The sequence below is a fragment of the Natator depressus genome, chromosome 14 (genome assembly GCF_965152275.1).
Source record: "Natator depressus isolate rNatDep1 chromosome 14, rNatDep2.hap1, whole genome shotgun sequence".
Classification (NCBI taxonomy): Eukaryota; Metazoa; Chordata; order Testudines; family Cheloniidae; genus Natator; species Natator depressus.
In genome coordinates, this window is record NC_134247.1 from 25,005,731 (window position 1) to 25,026,804 (window position 21,074).

Consider the following 21,074-nt stretch of genomic DNA (forward strand, 5'->3'; position numbering starts at 1 on the left):
AATCTTTTTTAAAAAATCAGATTTATATCTTGATTAAAATCAATTCAAATCATCTTGATTGCTCTGCTGTTGTTTCTGGTCAAACAATTTTGCACAATTACTAACACGAACCTAGCTCCATCTCCTCCTGAATATGCCTCAAGTAGATCAATTTAGCATCATCCAGGTCTCCGTCAAACATGGTGATAAGCCGAGGATATTTGTCAGAGGCACTTGCAGCTATCACTGGTCGTTCCAGAAGGCTCCCAAATATGTCCAGCAACTAGGGAGAGGAACAAACAGAAAAGAAAAGGAAAAAAAATCACAGCCCCAGCTTCTCCAGCAGCCCCTGGTTGCCATGAACCTCTTTAAAGGCCATGAACTCTCAATACTGTATTCAATAAGGGACGGTTTTGAAAAAGAAAAATCTGCACTGATCACACTCATTTTTCCATAAAGTCCCATCTCTCGTTCACAAGCATTTCTCAAGCTTTCTCCACAATATGCAGTGCATCGCAATAATCAGAGCTGGTCAAAATTTGTCAAATGAAAACTATTTTCATCGAAAAATAGCGTTTTTTCCCCCGAACAAAAATATTTCACCCCCCCAAAAAAGTTGACACTTTCCATTTTTCACAACATTTGTTATCAACTTTTTTATCAAAATGTTAGCGAAATCATTAGTGACAATTTTCACTCACCGAAAACCCCGTTTTTTCATAAACAAAAGATTTTTATTTAACAAAACCTTGGTTTTTTTGTGTACACCACATTTCAGGAACCATAAAAACATCAATAAAATCATTTCATGAAATAGTCTTAAAAATGAAAAATGGGTCCTTTTGGACACCTGCTAAATGGGACCAACATTGACCTTTTGAACTTGCTCACCAAATGTTTTGCCATTGTTCTGTCAGCCCCAGGGCTGAGAGAAGGAGTGTCTTGTGGACTAGCTCCCTTCCCAGTTCATCTCCCAACTCTTCTGTTCCTCTCTCTGCCTCTACTTCTCCAGCTGGTCCTCGCCTGCCACTCTGCCCTGAAATGGCTGCTGGCTCCTTATTTCCTTTCTACCCCAACTGTTCCAGTCCCTGGAAGCCACTGGCAGTTCTAGTCCCTGAAGGTAACTCCTGTTTCCTCTCCTCAGAAATGAGAAGCCTGGAAACCAAAACAAGCAGCTTCAAACAGGGAGGAGAGCTAAACAACTCTTCATGCACCATAAGCAAGTGCTCTGCAGACCAACACTAGCCCACAGGCTGCAGTGTGGGAATCTCTGCTCTGTTGGCTTGTATAGCAGCACAAACACACAATGCATCTCCCTGGGCATCCAAGCTGTCACCTTATTAACCCTTCACAAACAAAGCAACAGACAGGAAACTAAACGGTCTATTTTAGCTAGAGAAATGCTTTGCATTTAGAAAAGCAGCCTGCATGTCCTGAACATGGCACTGTCAGAACACAGCTATGGGACATGTAGTTTGTTTGGGGGAGGACGGGGTACCTGTACAAAAAGAGCTTCATTTCTTTGGCAAGAATCACAGACCTTGAAGGCATGCTCCAAGCCAGCTGCATCATCAAAAGCCTGGCCGAAAATAGTCCCCAGCCTTCTGTCCATATCTTCCACTTTCTGCTTAAAGTCAGAGACATCATGTTCAAACTCCTAAGGAAATGGAGCACATCAAGCTGTTATACAATGTTAGAGTGAGGAACACTGTTCTTGACAAGAATCACCCTGCTTTGGACACTGTTCCCCACCCCTTTCCCCATGCCAGGAGCAGGAAAGGGCAGTTCCTCGTAAGAGGCAGATCCTCAGGGGGTGTAAATCAGTGAAGCTTCACTAACTTCAATACAGCATCATGATTTTACTCCAGCTGAGGATCTGGCCCTAAGTATCTTCAAGCCCATTTGTCTGTGCACCTTCATGACTTGAGTGATGTTATTTTTCAGCCATGCAAACTGTAAAAATGTTTATTTTGGGGAGTGTATCGTAAGTCACATCTCTAGGTCAGAAATCTTGCAAATGCACTTTTTGCATTAAAAAGCAGACATACTTTTAAACCAAATTCATGTTGTGGCTCTGATCACAAGCTTACTGTAAATGGGACCGTGTTGAGGCAATGCCATTATCTTTCAACCCATTCTTCATGCATCGATTTTAATAAATGCTTTGAAGTTTGAGAGAGAAAACTAGGTTGTTGGTTTTTTTAAAAAGGTAAAATAATTTTGAACCACACAAAGAATCACAGGGACTTGGCAAACCCGCCAATCAGATTTCAGGCTTCTTAACCTGGACAAAACTTCTTAGCCAGCATCAGCAAGGTCCTGGAATTTTGGGTCTCAGATTTTCTCTAGATTCCCTAACAGCACTGGCTCGTGGCTGGCACAGCTGTGAAGGGGCCATAGCTGATTCATTAACAACCGTGGTTCAGAAAATCCCGTGACAGGCAGGGGAGAACAGGATCTAAAGCCAGCCTCTTCCAGAGGCAGATTTCTGATCCTAGCAGCCACCTTTGTGACCTTCTTCCCTAAGTAAGAACTGTCTGGAACAATATCAGTCTGACAGCTGAGCTCAATAGTAAAACCCTGACAGCCAGCACAGATGTTAGACATACCACAGGGATTCCACTGCTGTGGACTGCAGATGGCAAGACACAGCCAGTGACTGGAGGGGAGTCCTTCTATTACCTCGTTGGCCCCATCCCCAAATTGGACAGTTCCAATTACTAATACTCAGGGAAGGGAACAGTTATTTTAACTTGTCTGTAATGCACCATTATATACGTATATCACAGTACAAGAAATAAATATAATTCCATATAATAACCATGTCAAAAGAATATCAAGCTCATTGAGGCACTGAACAATAAAAAAATGACATCTGCAAGGTGGCCTGTGCAAGCTTAATTCTGCCCTTTGTGCATATGCATGACACAGTCTTTAAATACATGAGCACACAGTGTAGTTTCCACAGGACCCATGCTTCTTTCAGTGAGCAGTGAAAGAAGCAGATACCCAAGGTATTTTTATCCTCATTGTTCAATGTGTAGATTGCCCACACACATACCCGTTGCCTCGTTCAGGTCAGCCATCCCTTCCCTTCCTTCCTTCTTCACTATGTGCTATCCAGCTTCTGCAGTGCATGAGATGGGGGACATATGGAATCTCGGAGGACTTTTGTTACTGTGCTCTAAGCCTGTATCACCTCGAGGTTAGGCTATGCAGTATGCTCCATGTGCACCTGTAGCTTAAATCAGCTTGATGACTGAAGCTGGCATAGAATGCAGCTACTTGCTCATTAAGCAGTACATGTCCCTGGCAGCACATGGCACCCCTGCTTCCGGATCAGCACTGGCTGCCTTTTGGTTTCCAGGTGGAGTTTAAGGTTTTAACCTCGAACGTCCCAAACCACCTGCGACCTGCTTTGAGATCTACTAATGAAAAACACCACAGGTGCCTGCTTCCTACTTGCCCTGAGGGTGCTCAACCCCTGCTCTTCCCAGGCTCGGCCCCCACTCCACCCCTTCCCCTATGCCCCCACCCCACCTCTTCCCGCCTCCACCCTGCCTCTTCCCATCCAGTTCCACCCCCTCCCCCGGGTGCGCCCCAGCCTCAATCCTCCTCCTCCCCGCAGCGCCTCCTGCACACCACTGAACAGCTGATCGCAGCAGGCGCTGGGGGGAAGGGGAGGAGCTGGCTGCCAGTGGGTGCTAAGCACCCACTAATTTTCTTTCCGTGGGTGCTCCTGGGCTAGAGTGCACTGCTAACTAGCTGCAGTGGACAAGCAAACCAGTCAGTGAAGACACCATCATGACTGCAATTGCAGGATGAGGTGAATGATGGAAGTAAGAGAAATCAGGAGTTCCCTTTGCATGATATATAACCATGGGCAGCAGACCCCTCAGGAAATGTAATTCCCACTCTGGCTTTCTTATTGAAAAGTTGACAGTAGGCTACTGAGTTTACTGCCCATGGTATAAAGTCTCCAAATAAACTTTAAAATAAAACAGCATGCCCAAGCAAGTACTGGCATGAGCCTTAGGAATCAGGATGGTCTGTGAGCACCAAGATCTGTCTGTTAGATCCATTACCTGGAGAATATTTGGAATATTTGCAGTTATTCTTATAGTAGAAAGAGACCCTGAAACATAAGCCCTTGTATCAGAGCCCTGGTGTGAGGCCTGAGGCCTGGGCTAAAGTAGTGGTCAAAACTTTGCTAATATAAAGCAAAATCAGGTTGTGAGCAAGAGGCAGGCCCTGCTCACAGAATCTGGCAAAAACAGGGTTGATATTGCAAAAAACACACATGCCTAAGAGGTGCTAGGCACAGAGCACTCATGCAAACACATTCCAGAAGGGTAGTACCAGAACGCCCCATACCAAGACGATGGTACAAACACATTCCCTAAAGAGAACAGGAACACACTGACCCATCCTCAAGATAAGTTCAGGATGCCAGTTTGATGGATAAAGATGTACAAGGTAACGGGTGGTAACTGGCTATGTCAGAGGAGCAGTATGTAACTTGTTTGTATTAACGTATAAAAAGATATCTCAAAGGGAGTGTCTTTGGCTGGCCTAGGGGATGATGGAAAGTTCCACCATTAACTAAGCTAGTCCATTGCAACGGGCATACATGTGTCAGTGTACCTGTAACCATTGAGCCAGGACATTAGAACCATGCTTCGTTGACAATAAACCTGAACAAGTGCCTTCGCTACAAACCGAGTCTGTGGTTATTGGGCAGCTTGATCGGAGCCTGCTGTATGGGCTATCTGGCCAAAGTCAGTACAGCACGCAGACAGAACACACACACACGGTCAGACATCTAACCACAGTTCTGTTATAAGCGTGTAAAAACGTACCCACTGTAACCTCTGGGAACCCAATTTAGAAGACAGCCTTCTCATGCAACCTGCCAGGGGCTAAAAGCACCTTTTAATCTAGGGGTGAAAAAAAATCAGGAAATGATGCACTGAGGGAGGAAGAGCCTGGAAACAAAGCTAGAGAATTTCAAGTGGATTTGGGGATTTATCTAGAAAGAACATGCTTCTTTGAAAGCATTTACAGACATATAGTTCTCCTGGAGTCCAGTACCACCTACCACGTTGTTTGTGTCGAGACAGTCATAGCTTCGGTCTGAAAGTACTTTGTACATCTCCTGGAACTCTTCATACATGCTCAGGACCTGCTGGCTCAGCGCCTTTCCTCTTATCCCACTAAACTCTAGCTTTTCCAGCTTCATTATGTCCAAGGCTGTTGCTAGGAAATCCTTCAGAGTCAATCAACAGAGGAACAAGTTAAGATGTTGACAAAAGAAGATGACAGCAGCTCTCACAACAAGGAGGCACATTCACGCTGTGAAACCATGTGGACAGCTACAGGGACACTTTATAAGTGATCAGCATGTGCTTAGTGCCAGATATGGACTGACATAGGGCTGGCTATAGCACAAGCCGTGCATCTCATGGGCTGGTCATATCTTCTCCTTCTCTGCTGCTAGAGCTGGAAGCATCTATTCCCTCTCCACCGGTGCTGATGCAAGGGGAGGCAACTCAAGGAACAGTTTAGTCCTTTCCAATGTCTTCTCAGGGATTCTGCAAATTGTGAAGTCAGTCTTGGGCTGAAGATTAGCCAGAGGGAGGGTAATGAGATACATAGCAACATGTCATACAGGGGGTGGGAGAATAAGTACCCCAGGGAAAACTATTAAGTCTTTGGCAAAATTTTCAAAAATGTCTAAGGCCTGGGTGCACAAAGGGAGTTAGGCACCTACAAACCTGTTTTGGGGACCAGTGCCATGCACAAAACTGCGACCAAACCCTCCAGGTGCCTAAACTCACTCGGCGCCTAAGACCCTGCAGTAAATGTTCCCTAGCGCCTACGTCCCTGCCTCTGAGTATGTGCCCTGCTGCCTCCCTGTGGGCATCCAGCGTCTAACTCCCACCTAAGCTGTGAAGCAATTCAGAAACCAGGGGAAGAGATGCAGATAAGAAGCAATTTAGCCACCTAGGACCAGATTTTCAAAGGTATTTAGCACCAAAAAGTGCACATTTGTGGGATTTTCAAAAGCAGCTGGGTGCATACTCCTGAGATCCAGGGGAGTTCTGTATATTCCGATTAGGGGAATCACATGGATCAGCAGACAGTACACCAGGGGATTAGCAGATCTAGGGGAAAGTCTGGGAGTTTTGCTATTGACTTCCAGAAGGTCAGGATTTCATCTCTGGGGTCCAATCCCAGTTTTGTAATTGACTCGCTGCGTGACGCTGGGCAAGTCACGTAAGCCCAGATTTTCAAAAGTGGTCTCTAAATCAGTACCTTAATTCAGGGATGCCCATTTTAATATGCCTAGGTCTGGAGCTGCAGCCACAGCTCCCATCAATTTCAGTTGTATCAGGAAATAATTTTCTGTCCAAACAGACCACAGCTTCCAGGTAATTGGTAATTAACTAAACTGGATCTTTCAAAGATCCTTCCTGCACTGCCTGCAGAATACATGCTATCGGAGTACTAGTTCAGCGCGAGAGCAGATTCGTTAGATAGGTACAATTTAAAACAGGACAAAGTGGAAGGGAAGGGAAAGAAATGAGCCTCTTTCCATGTACATCTATCTGCCAACCCACATTTAATAGCTATTACAGCCATTGTGCAATCTATTTTAATTTGCCAAATATCTTAAAGGTAAAAATAATAAGTCCTATCTCACACTGTTCTAGTAGGGTTGCTTGGGAATGAAAAAGAAAAAAAAACAGAAGAAAGGAAGAAAAAAGAAACTCAGGAGTTTCCTGTGGATTTCCTCATGAAGAGGCTAGAGACCATTAGGTTTTTAATTATGATGAGGCCTAGGACACATTTAATTGCATCTCACGATGCATGCAAAGCTGAGTATAATTGGGAAGATCCCAGTATAATAATCGCAGATCCCATGGCACTTTCATTACACCTTGAAGGGTATATTATGAGGCACACATTGGTAACTATTGCCCAACTTTAAATAAAAAAAACTAAGTTATCTGCAGCCACAAGATGCAGATTGCAGCTGAAAAATCTCTGTTTTCTTTCTAGCTCCCACCTTCCTAGCATCTAAGCAACAAGCAGTTGGTGCACCAGATCCTTAGCAGAGTTACGGTGCATAATTACTTCATTGTTCCTATTGTTCTCATTATGAATTGTAATTACTAATGTTTTTATTTATGTTTGTCTTGATAGAATGGCCAGGGTAATTTGGTTTACTGCATACCAGCTCTTACTGGAAAACATCATTCTGAAAAGCTTTAATATAGACATTAGTGATTGGGAGTTTTCTGCTGTGTTAATTAAATGGGGTGCATAAAAAAATACAGTGAGCTGCAATCAGTAGGGCTTTGTATTCAGTTGCAGTATATCCTCTGAGAGACAGCGAGAACAAAATGTTCTAATTTAAGCTGTCCTTTTGCTAAAATGAGGCAAATGCCAGCCCACTACATTTTATGCATCTGCTGACGTGGGGCTGAGGCAGCAATGAAAGAAGAGAGTCCCCTTAAAAGTGAAGTGAAAAGTTTCTTAATATATGCATGTGTGTCTCAGAATGCAAATCCTTAACAGAATTGCATCTGCATTCAGCTCCTGGCACAATGGGCCCTGCTCCCAGGCCAGAGCTTCCAGGCACTACACAACACGGGTAAAGTCAGAACTAATATATAAAGCGTAGACCTGGCAGAGTCAAGACCTAGATACACGTCATGCACTGTTCCAGGAGCCCATCATCAAGTTTGAAGCTGGCAAGTGATTGCAGTGGTGAAATCTCCCTCCCCTGAAGGCCCTCTCATTTTGTTTCTCCCGACTTGTACCAAGCACTGTAATGTGCAGTTGCATACCTTTGTCCCTACAACACTCTGAAAATGTGTGATGCTCAAGCCACAATATCATCAGTTGGTAGGGTTGCCAGGCGTCCGGTTGAAAAGGGGACCTGGCAGTGTTACCGGAGTTCAGTTACCGGAGTAACCGCCTTCAGCCTCCTTGCCGAGAACATGGGAAGAGCAGCAGCTGCTGCTGGAGCCTGGAGGAGCTGCTCAGCTGCTGACGAAGAGAACTGACTGGCTTCCAGACCCAGCTCCAGCTTCTCCAGAGGCCACTGCTGGGCAGCTGCAGCAGGACACAGCTCTGGGCTCTCTTAGCAGCAGTGTGATGGGGGGCTGCCTACCATCCCCAACTGAGCCCATGCAGAACTTCAGGGGGTACCTACTCCTGCCTAGCACCCCCTGACTCAGTGCAGTGAAGCGCAGGCCAAAGACACCAACAGGGGATTAGCAGTGTGTGGGGACACGGGGCACAAGGCCTGCGGGGTCCTCCACAGACTGAATGGATTTAGACAAACATCTAAACTAAATTTAGATTAATACACAGCTAATGTGGGGCTGTGGGGGGCTGGAACAGACAGTTTCTTGGTCGGGGGGAGAACTGGCTGGGGCTGTAGCAGGCAGTTTTGCTAAGGGGTGGGTGGCTGGAGGTGTAGCAAGTGGTTTGGCTAAGGGGCTGGGGTAGAGCTGTTGAATTGGGTTGCAACTTTTGAGGTACCAAAACCAGGACATCTAGAACAATCCCAAGCCCACATACCTGGCCAGCTGGCAGTGTGTACTGAGCACCGTACAGATTTCCCGGGACAGCTACCTTAAATAAAGGGAAGATCCTGGGAACACTCAGACAGGTGGCAGCCCTGCTGTTGAGCGGCACCCATAGCCCCAGGACTGAGATTGTGCTGATGGATTTCTAGCACCTGTGTGCCATGAAACCTAGTAAGTGCCACACATTCCCCTATAGAGGGCTCTGCTTCTTTGGAGTGACTCTTGTGAGCAATAAAACACCAATGCCAGCACAGAGAGAGGACCCAGGTGTGTATTCCGCATGTTCTTTAGCCAGGATATGGTGCCACCAATGCCCCTGCCCCACTTCACAGAAAATTGACTGGAAAAATGAGAAGGCTCCTTACCTACAAGGTGGATGAAGGTTATGAAGGGGTTTGTTGTCATAAGTGGATTTATCTCTGCAGAGTGCTGTCTCGGGTTTCACCATATTTCAAGACCAAATACTCACCTCCACCATCTCAAGTCTTCTTAGGAAGCTGTCCAGCCGTGCAAACACCAGGAGGGATTGGAAGTCCCATTCTTTCACCCCTTGGCCTGGTTTAAAGTAGGTGTGGAGATTTTCCCGTCTTCCCTCAAACGTCTGCTTGAAGTATCTCAGGATGCTGAGCACCTCCCGCACTTTGCCCAGACTTTCTTCTGCTTCCCCCTTCAGAATGTCTTCTGGGGTCAGGTAATTCCAGGCCTACAGTGACAGAACCAGAATTGAAGTTCTGCTGCCCCGAGGGTCCGGTTGGGTTTTTGGGCTGGCTACATTTAAATGTGTTTCTCAAGCTAAACAATGTTTTAAAAAATCATTATATGGGGGGAGCCTCAGGGGGTGGGGAGATGATGTGGCTCTTTTTAAAAGCTTTTCTGAGCAAATCTAAAGATCTGGGGATGAAATCTGGGGACACTTTTCCACAACTCCTGCCTGCCATGAACACAGACGCCAGAACTCCATCTCCATGGACTATTCTCAGAGCCCAGAACCCAGTCCTAGCATGAGAGAGCTAGAAGGCCTTTCTAGGTGATGGTCTGACACCCAGCCTCTCACTTGGTTTCAGGACTGACGGCTCCACAATGGGGTGGAAAGGCAAACCTTACCTAGCAGCTGACTGCTAAAGTGGGGGGCTGGTCCTTTCCCCTCTGGAGAAGCAGCAGCCTTCCCCTCAGGCTGTAGAGTCCAGGAAGCCTGTGGAGAGCCAACAGGCCAGCTGCCATTTTGTTTTACAAAACCGTGTAATGAATTCTGTGATGCCGTAAGCTTTGTTTTCACCTGGCTTTTTTCATTGCAATCTGCTGGGGGCTTGATCATTATTATTTATACAAGACCAAGCAGAGCTCTAAGCACTTCACTGTGCTCTGCCCTGCAGACTCTACAAACTGGGGTGCGTGCAAATGCCATAATCAGAAACAAACAGAGTTCCCTCAGCATTCCTCTGTTGAGCAAACAGGAGAGTTTGTGCCCCATATAGGCCAGAGATTCTGCTCTTAAACCTGCAGATCTTGACAGGATCCACAGGAGGCAAGGGGTATCTTCACAGAACTACCGCAGCTGCTGCTGCCTCCGGGATCCCCTGGGGGCAAGCGAAAAGGGGAAAGGCAAGCATTACTGCGATAAAAACGCAGCTGAAGGACAGCTGGGATGCAAGATAAAAGCCAAATGGCTGAGCAGCTCTCTTTGGTGCAAAGCATTAGCACTGCAGTACTGACATTTCTCTAAACTGTTCTAAGCAAATGTGAGTTCTGGCACTGTGGGGCACAGTGGTTTGAGATGGCTTTCATGTCTAACATGGATGGATGTGCAGCCCAAACACTACATGGCTGGCAGAATCAAGTGGCTGCTTCTTGCTTCAGGTGAAAGAAATCCCAGACAAGTCTAGTGGAAGATGTGAAAGCGCTGATACCTAGGGTCAAGGTGCAGTGTTGCAAGTGGGGCGTATCCTGACCCTGACTCCTACCCCACGTGTGGAAACCCTGAGACAGAAACTTCTTACTGAGCTCAGGTTTCAGAGTAGCAGCCGTGTAAGTCTGTATCCACAAAAAGAAAAGGAGGACTTGTGGCACCTTAGAGACTAACAAATTTATTTGAGCATAAGCTTTCGTGAGCTACAGCTCACTTCATCAGAGATTTATCAGATGAAGTGAGCTGTAGCTCACAAAAGCTTATGCTCAAATAAATTTGTTAGTCTCTAAGGTGCCACAAGTCCTCCTTTTCTTTTTACTGAGCTCTGGGGCTCAGGGAGTGGTTTAAAGTGTCCAGGCCACCTACTTGCTGGATGAGAAGATTGCAGATCTCCTGAAGCAGCACTATGATCCGTGCAGGCGTGTTGTAGTAATTGGACGTGGCCCAGATTAAACAAACCACGTGGAGCAAGGGACTGATCAATGGCTTCACCTCATTAAACTCAACACTCTCTATGTCCTCCAAGTGGCGCTGGAGAGGTGTCAGGTGCAGGTTAATATCCTGGGCCTCAGTCAAAGCTGTGAGAAAAAACAGCACACATGAAAGGTGAAGTCTGTGCCTCCCTAGCATGCAGCTATTGCCTGGGCTCTGATTACCTCTGATCTCACTTCACACCAACAGGCAAAATCTCAGCTTGCAAAATAAATGAAGCCAATTTATTTGGAAAAATGAACAGCAAAGGGAAACAGAACACAGAAAACAGTACAACCACCAAAAAAACCAACAACACTCTGTCACTCCTTGGGACTCTGAATAGAGCCAGCTTCTATCTGTTTCTGCATCGGTTTTACCAGTGTAAAGTACACAAAAGCTGCTTATGAAGCGGTTAGGATCGCTATGCACCTAACATGCCCCAAAGCCTTGAAGCCATAACCATTGTGCCTTTGAATGTTACTAACCTAGATTAGTCTAGAGCAGTGGCTCTCAACCTTTCCAGACTACCGTACCCCTTTCAACAGTCTGATTTGTCTTGTGTACCCCTAGTTTCATCTCACTTAAAAACTACTTGCTTACAAAATAAGACTTAGCAATAGCAAAGAAGGGTACACAAAAAACAGTTCTGCAGGCTATAAACCTGCTTGCCAATTGATACAAGAGTGTTAGTTGTTTAGGAGAGTAATACTTGAAGAACTAATTTAGAACAGACAGCTTGTCTCTCTAACATTAACAACGATTAGAATGGTTATGAAGGAGTGAGAGATACTGGCTGCGATGCTGGCAGACCAGGTGCCAGCTCATGCCTCACTGAACACTGACAAACGCATAACCAGAAACCAGTCTGGCTCACCTGTGAGTTAATACAGTTAAAATGGGTATTAGTGTAATAAGGAAGTGTTTAGACTTTATGGAATGCTTGTAGGATGCTGCATGCATTCATCCTACTTATATCTGTATGCCATGGTATGAAGTTATATTGAGCATTTGCATTGTAACCCTCTGTCACTGTGTAACTCACCAAACAGGAAAAGCAGGAGTTGATCAAGTTGAGCAGAGCAGGGATTTGAAACTAGGTTTCCCGCAACCTGGAAGAGTGCTCGAACCATTGGGTATGGTGGGAATGGTACCAACCACACCTCCTCATTTCTTCTTGAGAAAGGTGCTTAAGCCAGGTCAGCCTAACTCCAGGAGCGGGTTCAATAGCGGTGAATGCCGAGCAGAGGGAAGCCCCTACCTCTGACCCAGACTTAGGCACTAAAGTTCTTTTGAGGGGGTGGGGCTTAGGCGCTGTAACGCTCAGCCTAAATCCCCTTATCAAGCTAGCCCTCATGGCCATCTCAGAGATTCCTCCTTCCCCAATAATGAAGGAAACTATCGTGAATTCTCAGGATTTTGTTTGGGCTGGACTGGATTCCACTGGGCATGGCTTACTTGAGAAGACTGAACTTCTGCAGAGTTGGGCATTGCTTGGCTGTAATTTTGCTTCTCAAAGACAGACAGTAGAAAACTTCTTAGAAACTATGCTTTTTTTTCTGTAAAATGACAAAATTACTGAATAAATGTGTCAACATTCTTACAATTCTGATTTAAATAGGGAGGCAAAGGTCTTTTGTCTGCCCAAAGGAGTAGTTCCTCTTGTTCCAGTGTAAATGCACTGGGAGGGCAAAATAAGAAGAGGAGAAAGGCTGGAATGTTAATCCCCTGCATCACCTAGAAGACACTAACCCAGGCTTTAATCTTTTATAACTACATCTTCTTTAGAAGTGATACCAATTAGGACAATGGTCTTGTCAGATCTTATGATCTAAGCAGCTCAGTACTGGATGGAAGATCTTGAAGAAGATCCCAGGAGCTGTATGGAGTGATTCTAAGGAGTCCAACATAATGCTAGAAGACACTCTTTTCAGATGAAACATAAAACCAAGGACCTGACCATTTATTGCACTCAGACCCATTGCACTTTTCCTGGAGATAGTGCAGACTTTTTGTCAGAGCAGAGGACTCAGAATCAAAATCTGAGTTATCTACTCAGCCAAGCCACTGACCTGCTGTGTGACCTTGGTCATGTCACATTTCCACACCTGCAATGACTCCTCAGGAAAAACAGGGAGAACAATATTTTCCCACCTTTATCAAGTGCCTTGATATCCTCAGACCAAAAGGTGCTCTGCCTGCAGCAGTTGCAAACTATTATTTTCACAAGACTTGGGTGTGAACCCTGGTGTCCAGGCTAAATTCCAGTTTGGGCAATAAGTAGTCTAATGAAAACTCCCCTTGTAGTTCCAGTTGGATACAGTATTCAACTTTTCTTACCCTAAACTGTTGTGAAGGGCTGTGGCTTGCTGTAAAACAGTCACCACGATCACACTGTAGTAGAAGGTGACATTAATCCATCAGGATGAGGCACTCTGGATTAATATGAGATTATTATTAAAGGTGGAACAAATCCCAAAATTCCTCTTCGTGACCTTTGGAAGGTTTCTGGATCCACAGACCAGTAATCAGACTGGTCCCAGTATGGTACCAAAACTGCAGAGTCATCTACAATTCCAAACCTCTAACCCTTCTGCCCCTTCCTCCTCCAGGATGCCCTTCCCAACAATCCCCTCCCCCACAGGCTCCAAGGCTCCACCAGGACATCAAGGACCAATGCCACTGCAGACCAGTCGTGTCGGGATTGCAGCTATAAAAATCAGGGGATGGGGAAAAGACCAAACATGAAATCAGCATAGCTAAGGCAAAGAGGGTGCCCAAATCTCACCTTCTAAGACATCTCTGAACATGGCTTTGAAGGCTGGGAAGTAGCTGCTCTGCACTCTGTCTAGCAGTTCGGCCATGTTTCTAACCTTCTTAGTTTTCAGCTGATTGTAAATGCATTCCAGGTCCTCACACCTACAGCAAAGCAAGAGAGATGAGAGCTCAAGGTAGAGATCACAGCAGCTGAACCCAAGCAAACAAACGTCCATCTCCACTCCATCTGCGTTGAGCAATTCACACCCAGACTACATGGGTGCTGGCTCACAGGCTCGGGCCTCATGGGCTCCAGCACTGTGAAGGCTGCTCCTTATTCCGAGGGGAAGCCCAGTCCAGGGGCCAAAGTCAGTGACCACCCCCAGTCCAATTGCCAGGTGCCCCTCCTGAAGTACCAGGCAGGAGGGGGGAAGGACAGGAAATTAGCTCTGTATTTTTAACTGAGTTGGCTGAGCACGTTAAACCACTGGAGACTTTTGTAAATAAAAACAGCTTGGAGCAAGTCTGATTCCTGAGTCAGGGTCTGTCGCTGCCACTGGGGCCTCTAACCCCTCACTGCAAGCAGAGAAACAGATTCCTTTTCATCAGAAAATGTAACATGTTCTGGGCTTCAAAAACTGGCTTTGAGTTTCTTGGAGAGAGGGGAAGAAGCCCACTGAGAGGCTTCCATTAGCCCTTACGGATGTCTGTGACACACTGTACCTCAAAGTAGCACCCTGTAACCCCCATACTAATCATTTGTATATGGTTGTGATATTTCATACAAAGTGTGCCATGTAAGGTATCATATGAAAGGTCATGATCTGCTGAAACCCACTGTTCTTTCAAAACATGTATATTGTTAGTGTGTATGAAATGATGATATTCTGCTATATGGTTGTTACTGAAATACTTTGTGTGTCTGGGAGACATCCACAACTAGCTTTCCAGTGGCAACAAAGGAGGTGACCCTCACCCAGGCAGGCGTTAAGCAACCATCGTGAGCCATTGACCAGCAGGGGAATTGTAAACAAGAGATTTATAATTTTGAGAGAGACAGTTGTACAAGCACCACACAATGGGGATTGCTCAACTCTGTGACTCATCAAAGCCTACTAGGACATGCCTGGGCCAGTATCATTCCTGGGACATGAACTGAAAGTATAAAATAAGGGACAGTGGCATCATGTGATTACCTCTCTCCTCCCCCACCTACACTAAAGGCAACAAGAACGCTGAGAAGACAAAGACTTCAAACTGATACGTTTGGTCCCAGGCTGAAAAGGAAATTCAGCCGGTGCATTAAGAACTGTAACCTGCCTGCAATATCCAGTGGGGTGAGAAAAGCTGTTTGATTCAAATCTTGCTTAGTCTAATGGAGTTTAGGATTTAGACTGCGATTTTACTTTTATTTCTTAGTTAACTATCTCTGACCTTTATGCCTACCACTTATAATCACTTAAAATCTATCCTTCTGTAGTTAATAAGTCTATTTTAATGGTTTATTTTTACCAGTGAGTTTATCTAAAGTGCTTGGGGAATCTGCTCAGATTACAAAGGCTGGTGCCTATCCTTTGACGAAGTGGCAAACTAATTAATACATTTGCACTGTTCAAGAGAAGGTCTTGAGCAGTGTAAGATGGTACATTGTCTGGGGTGCAAGCCTGGGTGCTGGAGAGATTTGCTGGAGTCTCCCACTTTACAGTTCATGAGTGGCTTAGAGAGCATTCATGCAACTTAGCTGGGTGTGTCTCTATGCTGGTGGCTGAGTGATAACAGTACCTGCTGCTTGTCACTAGCCAAGCATTGAGAGAGACAGCCCAGGCTGGAGAGTTAAGGGGGCAGAGCGGTCTCACGGTTCCAGGTTGTAACCCGGGGTCCCCGTCAAAGTGTCACCTGTTCTTAGCGGTGATGGAAGGGGGATTTTAGAAAAGCTCCCTTAGAGTTGCAGCCCCTACACTGGTGCTCAGTTGAAATACTTCCAGCTGCACCAGCAGTGACCTCCTATGTTTTTTTCAGCTCATGGTTATTTTATGAGCTTGCATAAACTTCTCTATCTTGAGTCTTTATATCTTGTCTGAGTAGTGCTGGCTGCTTGCAGCATTTCCCTTCCATGCAACATGAGCTTCGACTAACAAACACACACTGCCAGGCTGCCTGCAACGCACCTGTTTTTCCAGAATTCTAACTCCACCTTTGGATTGGGGTTGCTGCCTTGCAGAAGTGGCTCTGATGACTCTCTTTTCAACGCTCCCTGGATCTGGTAGCTCCATTCTATCACTGTTGACTCAATGGCGTGTACGAGAGATTTATCCACCAGTTCCACACTGCAGAAAGTAAATATAAAGTCTCCCTGTGAAGTTTGGCTTTTGTCTGACAATGCACTGGAATCAGATATGCCTGTGCAAAATAACCAGATGCCAATGTTTATTTCGCAAGGTGCTGTGTATCTTAAATCCCCACGCTTTTTTTTAGTACAGTACATTTATTCTGGAGAAAGTTTCTAAAATGCCTTTATAGCAGATAACACCATCTAAGCCAACATCCTGCCACCAGCAGTGACCAGTACCTGATCATTCAAGGGAAGGCAGGTAGAAACAATAATGCATCCAGACATCTTCCTTTCTGACCCCCTGAGGCATATGTGAATGCCCTGGGCATGAGACTCGCTCGTGTTTAGTATCTGAACTTGCACACCATGGTCAAGACTGAGGCATGTATGCTACTGCCCAGTAGGGGGTGGTGTGGAGTCTCCCATCCCAGGAGGAGCACTGGGGATACTATGCGTCAAGCAGAATCATCTCTCCAAATGCTACTCTTTGCACAACCTGCTCCATCTTGCCTCCAGTGACTTACTAGATAGACTCAGCTAGGGGAGAAACCATGCAAGGTGGCTGCCAAGCTGAAGGAGCAGAGGAAGTGCCGGCTTGCTGCCCAGAAGGCTGGAAATGGGGAGCACAGCTCATGATAACTGTTGGATGTCACAATGTTCCTCTACCTGCTGCACCAAATGGGCTCAGTCTTTAAAGGTTATTGTGTGTCAGACAGAAAGACAGACAAAGAAATGCCATAGAGCAGAGTTGGGCCTCCGTTTGCTCAGCCAGCTATGGGGACCAGCTTCTCTCAGGACCTGTCTATCCTGGGTTTCTCTGTAGCGCCTGTCACTGCAGTATTTAATCACTGAACCTCTCAGTTACAATCTTTGGCTTGATCCTGCTCTTCTGAACAGGAGTGGGAACAGGCCCCTAGGCAGGAAGATGCATCATCTCAAAACAGGCAGCAGCACTGTGGTGAGGCAAAGAAAACAATAAAGAACAGGGTTTGTTTCCACTAGACAAGAGGGTTACACGGTCCACTACTGCTGCCAGCAGAGCTGGCAAGTGTGGGGAGTGGCAGGGACACAGTCTCTATCCCTGACCCTGTAACCATTTCACTTACACTGAATGTTACCTAATCTAAGCCACTCCTCTTCCTCTCCTTTTTGCTTCAGCAGTTTCACAACTTCCCATGGAGGCCCTTATGGTGCTGAGCCTGAGCAGTAGCACTGAGGACACCATAGATAACTCAACCAATCAGCACTCCCTCCCTCGAGAAACCCAAACCCTAGTCTTAAACCTCAACCTCTAACCCTGCTGCCTGCCTTGGTCATCTCTCCCCTTGACAGTGCCCCCTGGCTGGTAAAGGCAAAGGAATCTCTCTACCTGTGGCACCAAATGGACATTGTCTAGCTAAACTACAAGTTTTGAGTGGACAAAGGTAAAATGATCTTGCCTGAGCCAGGCATAGTGAGGCGGGAGCCACAGTGCAAAGCTCCAGCCTAACTCCAACACAGCTCCCGATCTGAAGCAGCTCCCACTATTCCAGCCCTGAACCCCCACGCCTCCCCACTCTGTCAGAGCACCCCAGTTCTGACCTGCAGGTATATTTTGCTGGTGCATTTCAAACAATAGGACTGAAGTATGTAAATGAACTAGACTAGAGGGTGTGAATGATGACTGGCTGCGTCATGTCTGATGTCACAATCCCCATCTGCCTAGAGCATCAAATGGACACTGTAAGGAAATGAGGCTTTTCCAGTGTTTTAGTTTCCTGACTGCCCCCAAAATCAATGGGGTTCTTCCCACTAATGCGTCGAATGTTCCCAGAAATTGTGGAACTGATTGGATGTGGTCTTCAAAAGTTATCGTGTTACAGGCAGACAAACAGAAATGCCATCAGGTTGAGTATTAGGCCTCACTTCTTTGACTGACTAGCAAGGAGAATGGACAGTGAATGAGGAAAGTCCTGCTTATTTTTACATGGGATTCCTAGCAGAAATAAAAACAAACATGCGGTGAGCAAAGTAGATGAAAACTCAAAACTTCACTTACGTTTTTTCATTTTCACAATCTATACACTCCATTCTCTCGGAGCCTGCTGGAAGAGGGAGCAGGGTCTTGCCTTTTACTTGACCAATAACCACAAAAATGTTACTTTTCAAGCTGTGGACATGACGCATAATGTCCTGTGACACCACATGTGGCCAGCTGTGGTGGTTCTTCTGGTTTGCCAGGACTGGTGCTACAACCTGTAATATAAACCATTAAACCAGTTTACAGCAGACAAGTAATAAAGAAGAAAAAGCCAAATGGGGCTGGATAGCTCATGGGCCCTGGAGCCTTTCATCAGCCAGCCACCAAACTGGATCCCGTGTGCCCACATGAAATGAGCATGGAAGGGGTTCAGGCTGGTTTCTAATTGACTGGCATTCATATAACACCCATTATAATTGTCAGCCCTGTTGGCAATCGGAGCAGTATCCAAGGACTGAATGAGCCACGGCAATTTACTTCTTCTCTACCCCACAGTAGCAGTCCTTGCAGTTTATATTTGGGACACGTGTGAAGAAGCCTGCATCTCTGCCCCCAACACACCACCTGTTTTGTGGATAATTAGAGGGTTTGTAGGCTCAGCACCTTTCAAAAGGACACAGTTTAGTTACAAAACGCCAGAACTCCTTTGTAGGCATTATTTGCTCCTTGCTTCTGCATTTATCAGTGTCTAAAACAAAGAGCTCAGAAATCTAAATATTATTCCCAAATAAAAAGCTAATGGTTCAGCAGGAGTTATGCTGGAAAGTATGTGATGCTGGAGTCCCACCACACCCCAAAACAGTATTTCTTACCTATATTCTACACCTTTCAAAAACCCAAATGTTTGAGAGTCTGGAAAAGAACAGAAAAGGGACCCAGCCAATTCCACACAGCCCTTCATCACTCTCTATCTGTCCACCTGCTTTACACCCACATGGCTCTAACTAGGAGTGGGTGAATGGATGGCTCTGAGCTCTTGTCCTTTTACTAGTCATTTTAAAATGTTCCTTGTCTTTACTGGATTTGGGTTTGGCTTCCAACTCCTCCTTGCAAGAGGGCTCAGTCTGTGGCCAGCCTTTTAAAAAGAGCATGTTAAAGGTATGAGCACCATGTATGTTCAAAACCAAAAACTGTGACTCTAAGGAACTGCAATCCTAACTGCATCTAGGCTATGGGGGATGCTTCAGTGCCTCTTGGTATCTGCTCCTTTCACCTGTCATTGGAGGTTCCTTATGACAGGAGACTTGCAGGTGCAGGCTTTGATGACAGTTTTCTTAAGGGGGAAGCCATCCTAACATCCCATCCCAAAGCCTGGACTGTGGTCCCATATTTTGATTGAAATAAGACCGTTCCTGTATCAATTGTTCTTAAGCCTCGTGATCTTCCATGCTAAACTCAGTTGCACACTTCAGGTGTTCAGACGGCTGTGGGGACAATACCTTTCAAAACCTCCCCAATATTGCCTGTGGCTTTTGCTGAAAAGGTAAAGGCCTGTCCCATTCAGTCCACAAGCGATCCAATGGGATCACATTCTGTATCCACCCATGCTGTGTGCTCAAGTGAAGTTCTTCCACCAAAACAACTTACAGACCTTTCTACTAGAGAGTGGGTGGCGGTCACTTCCACAGCATTTATTCATCCTGTGCTGATTGAGATCTGCAAAGCTGCTACTTGGAGCTCAGCTAAAGCATTATTGTCTTGATACTGTGTCAAGATCAGAATGGATCTTCTGTTGCTAGTGAAGAAAGCCAAAGCCTAGGGAGGACAGCATGCCAGTCTCTCTTACAATACTGTTTTGGGGTGTGTCTCCTTTGTTCAAAAAACCAACACTTAACTTTGACAATCTAGCTGACAATTGCCCAGTGTCTAATCTTCCAGTTCTAGTTAAGATTATAGACACAGAACGCCTTGCAGAACACCTAGATGTCACAGGTCTCTTTGATCCTTGTCAATCAGGGCACAGAGCAGAAACTGCTCTAGCAGAAATGATCTCACCCTAGTGATGGAAGGAGACAGGGTGTCCAGGCTGATATGATTAAATCGACAGGCTGCTTTCAGTAGCATTTGTCCTAAGCTGCACAATGTAACAGGAGCAGATGGGGTTGCTCTCTGGTGACTCCATTCCCTCCAGAAGGTGGCTTTAGGAGACTTTTCTTCATCACTGAGGACACTCATCTGGAGCCCAGCAAGATCCCCTCATGTCTTTACTCTTGTTCCATTTGTGTGCAAGGCCATTAGAAAGGGTAATGAGAGGATACGAGAGACCAGTGCTTTCGTATGCTAACAGCCAGCAGTGCATCTGTCTGATTCAAACCAGCCACTGTTCTGTGATGCATGTGTAATGGAACTGTTGCCCCCTTACTAACATTCAGTGGGGGTGTTTTGGTTGGCTATCTCCCAGTACTAAAAGGGGAAGGGTCTATGGGAAATCAGGACCCTGAGACTGACAGTCCCCAGGAACAATGGGGAGAGGCCAATGCTCCAAGTCAGCCTGAATGACAGGGCGGGCACGCTAATCAGGGAGTCAGGAGGCCAGGGGGGTCCCGTCCTCCTTGTGAGCTAGAATTGCCTGGGTCAGACAGAGTGGGGCCAAGCTAAGGAGAAAGCAGGGACCCACACTGAGCTGGGGAGCAGAGCTGTGCCAGATCCAGAGGGACCAGAAAAGCAGCCCAGAGAGAGCAGACCCTGTCCTGGGAGCAGAGCTGCAGCCCCAAAGCCAGAGGCACAGCCCAGAGAGAGCAGACTTGCTCTGGAAGGAGAGCTGCAGCAACCAGAGCCAGAGGGGCCAGAAAAGCAGCCCACGAAGCAGGTCATTGCTGGGAGCAGAGTCACAGAAGCAGCCTGCAGAGCAGACCTGTCCTGGGAGGAGAACTGTAGCAACCAGAGCCAGAGGGGCCAGAGAAGCAGCCCAGGGAGCTGGAGGCAGGGCAGCAGCCATGCTGAGGCAGAGCGGAACCGGCGCTAAGACAGAGTGGAGCTGGAGCTGGGGCTGGGGCTGGAGCAGTCCGG

At 46.3% G+C, this 21,074-nt stretch overlaps 1 protein-coding gene across 1 annotated transcript in view; it reads right to left on the reverse strand.

Annotated features, from left to right (window-relative positions):
- The window catches only part of DNAH9 (dynein axonemal heavy chain 9), a 397,352-nt gene that overhangs the window by 371,161 nt on the left and 5,117 nt on the right, over positions 1-21,074 (reverse strand). Inside the window, exons 2-9 of the mRNA XM_074971509.1 lie at positions 18,084-18,280; positions 15,882-16,040; positions 13,745-13,875; positions 10,852-11,063; positions 9,049-9,282; positions 5,078-5,245; positions 1,520-1,636; positions 112-262 (exon numbers count right to left, since the gene is read on the reverse strand). Coding sequence (XP_074827610.1) covers positions 112-262; positions 1,520-1,636; positions 5,078-5,245; positions 9,049-9,282; positions 10,852-11,063; positions 13,745-13,875; positions 15,882-16,040; positions 18,084-18,280 — 1,369 coding nt within the window. The remainder of the gene's footprint in view (positions 1-111; positions 263-1,519; positions 1,637-5,077; positions 5,246-9,048; positions 9,283-10,851; positions 11,064-13,744; positions 13,876-15,881; positions 16,041-18,083; positions 18,281-21,074) is intronic.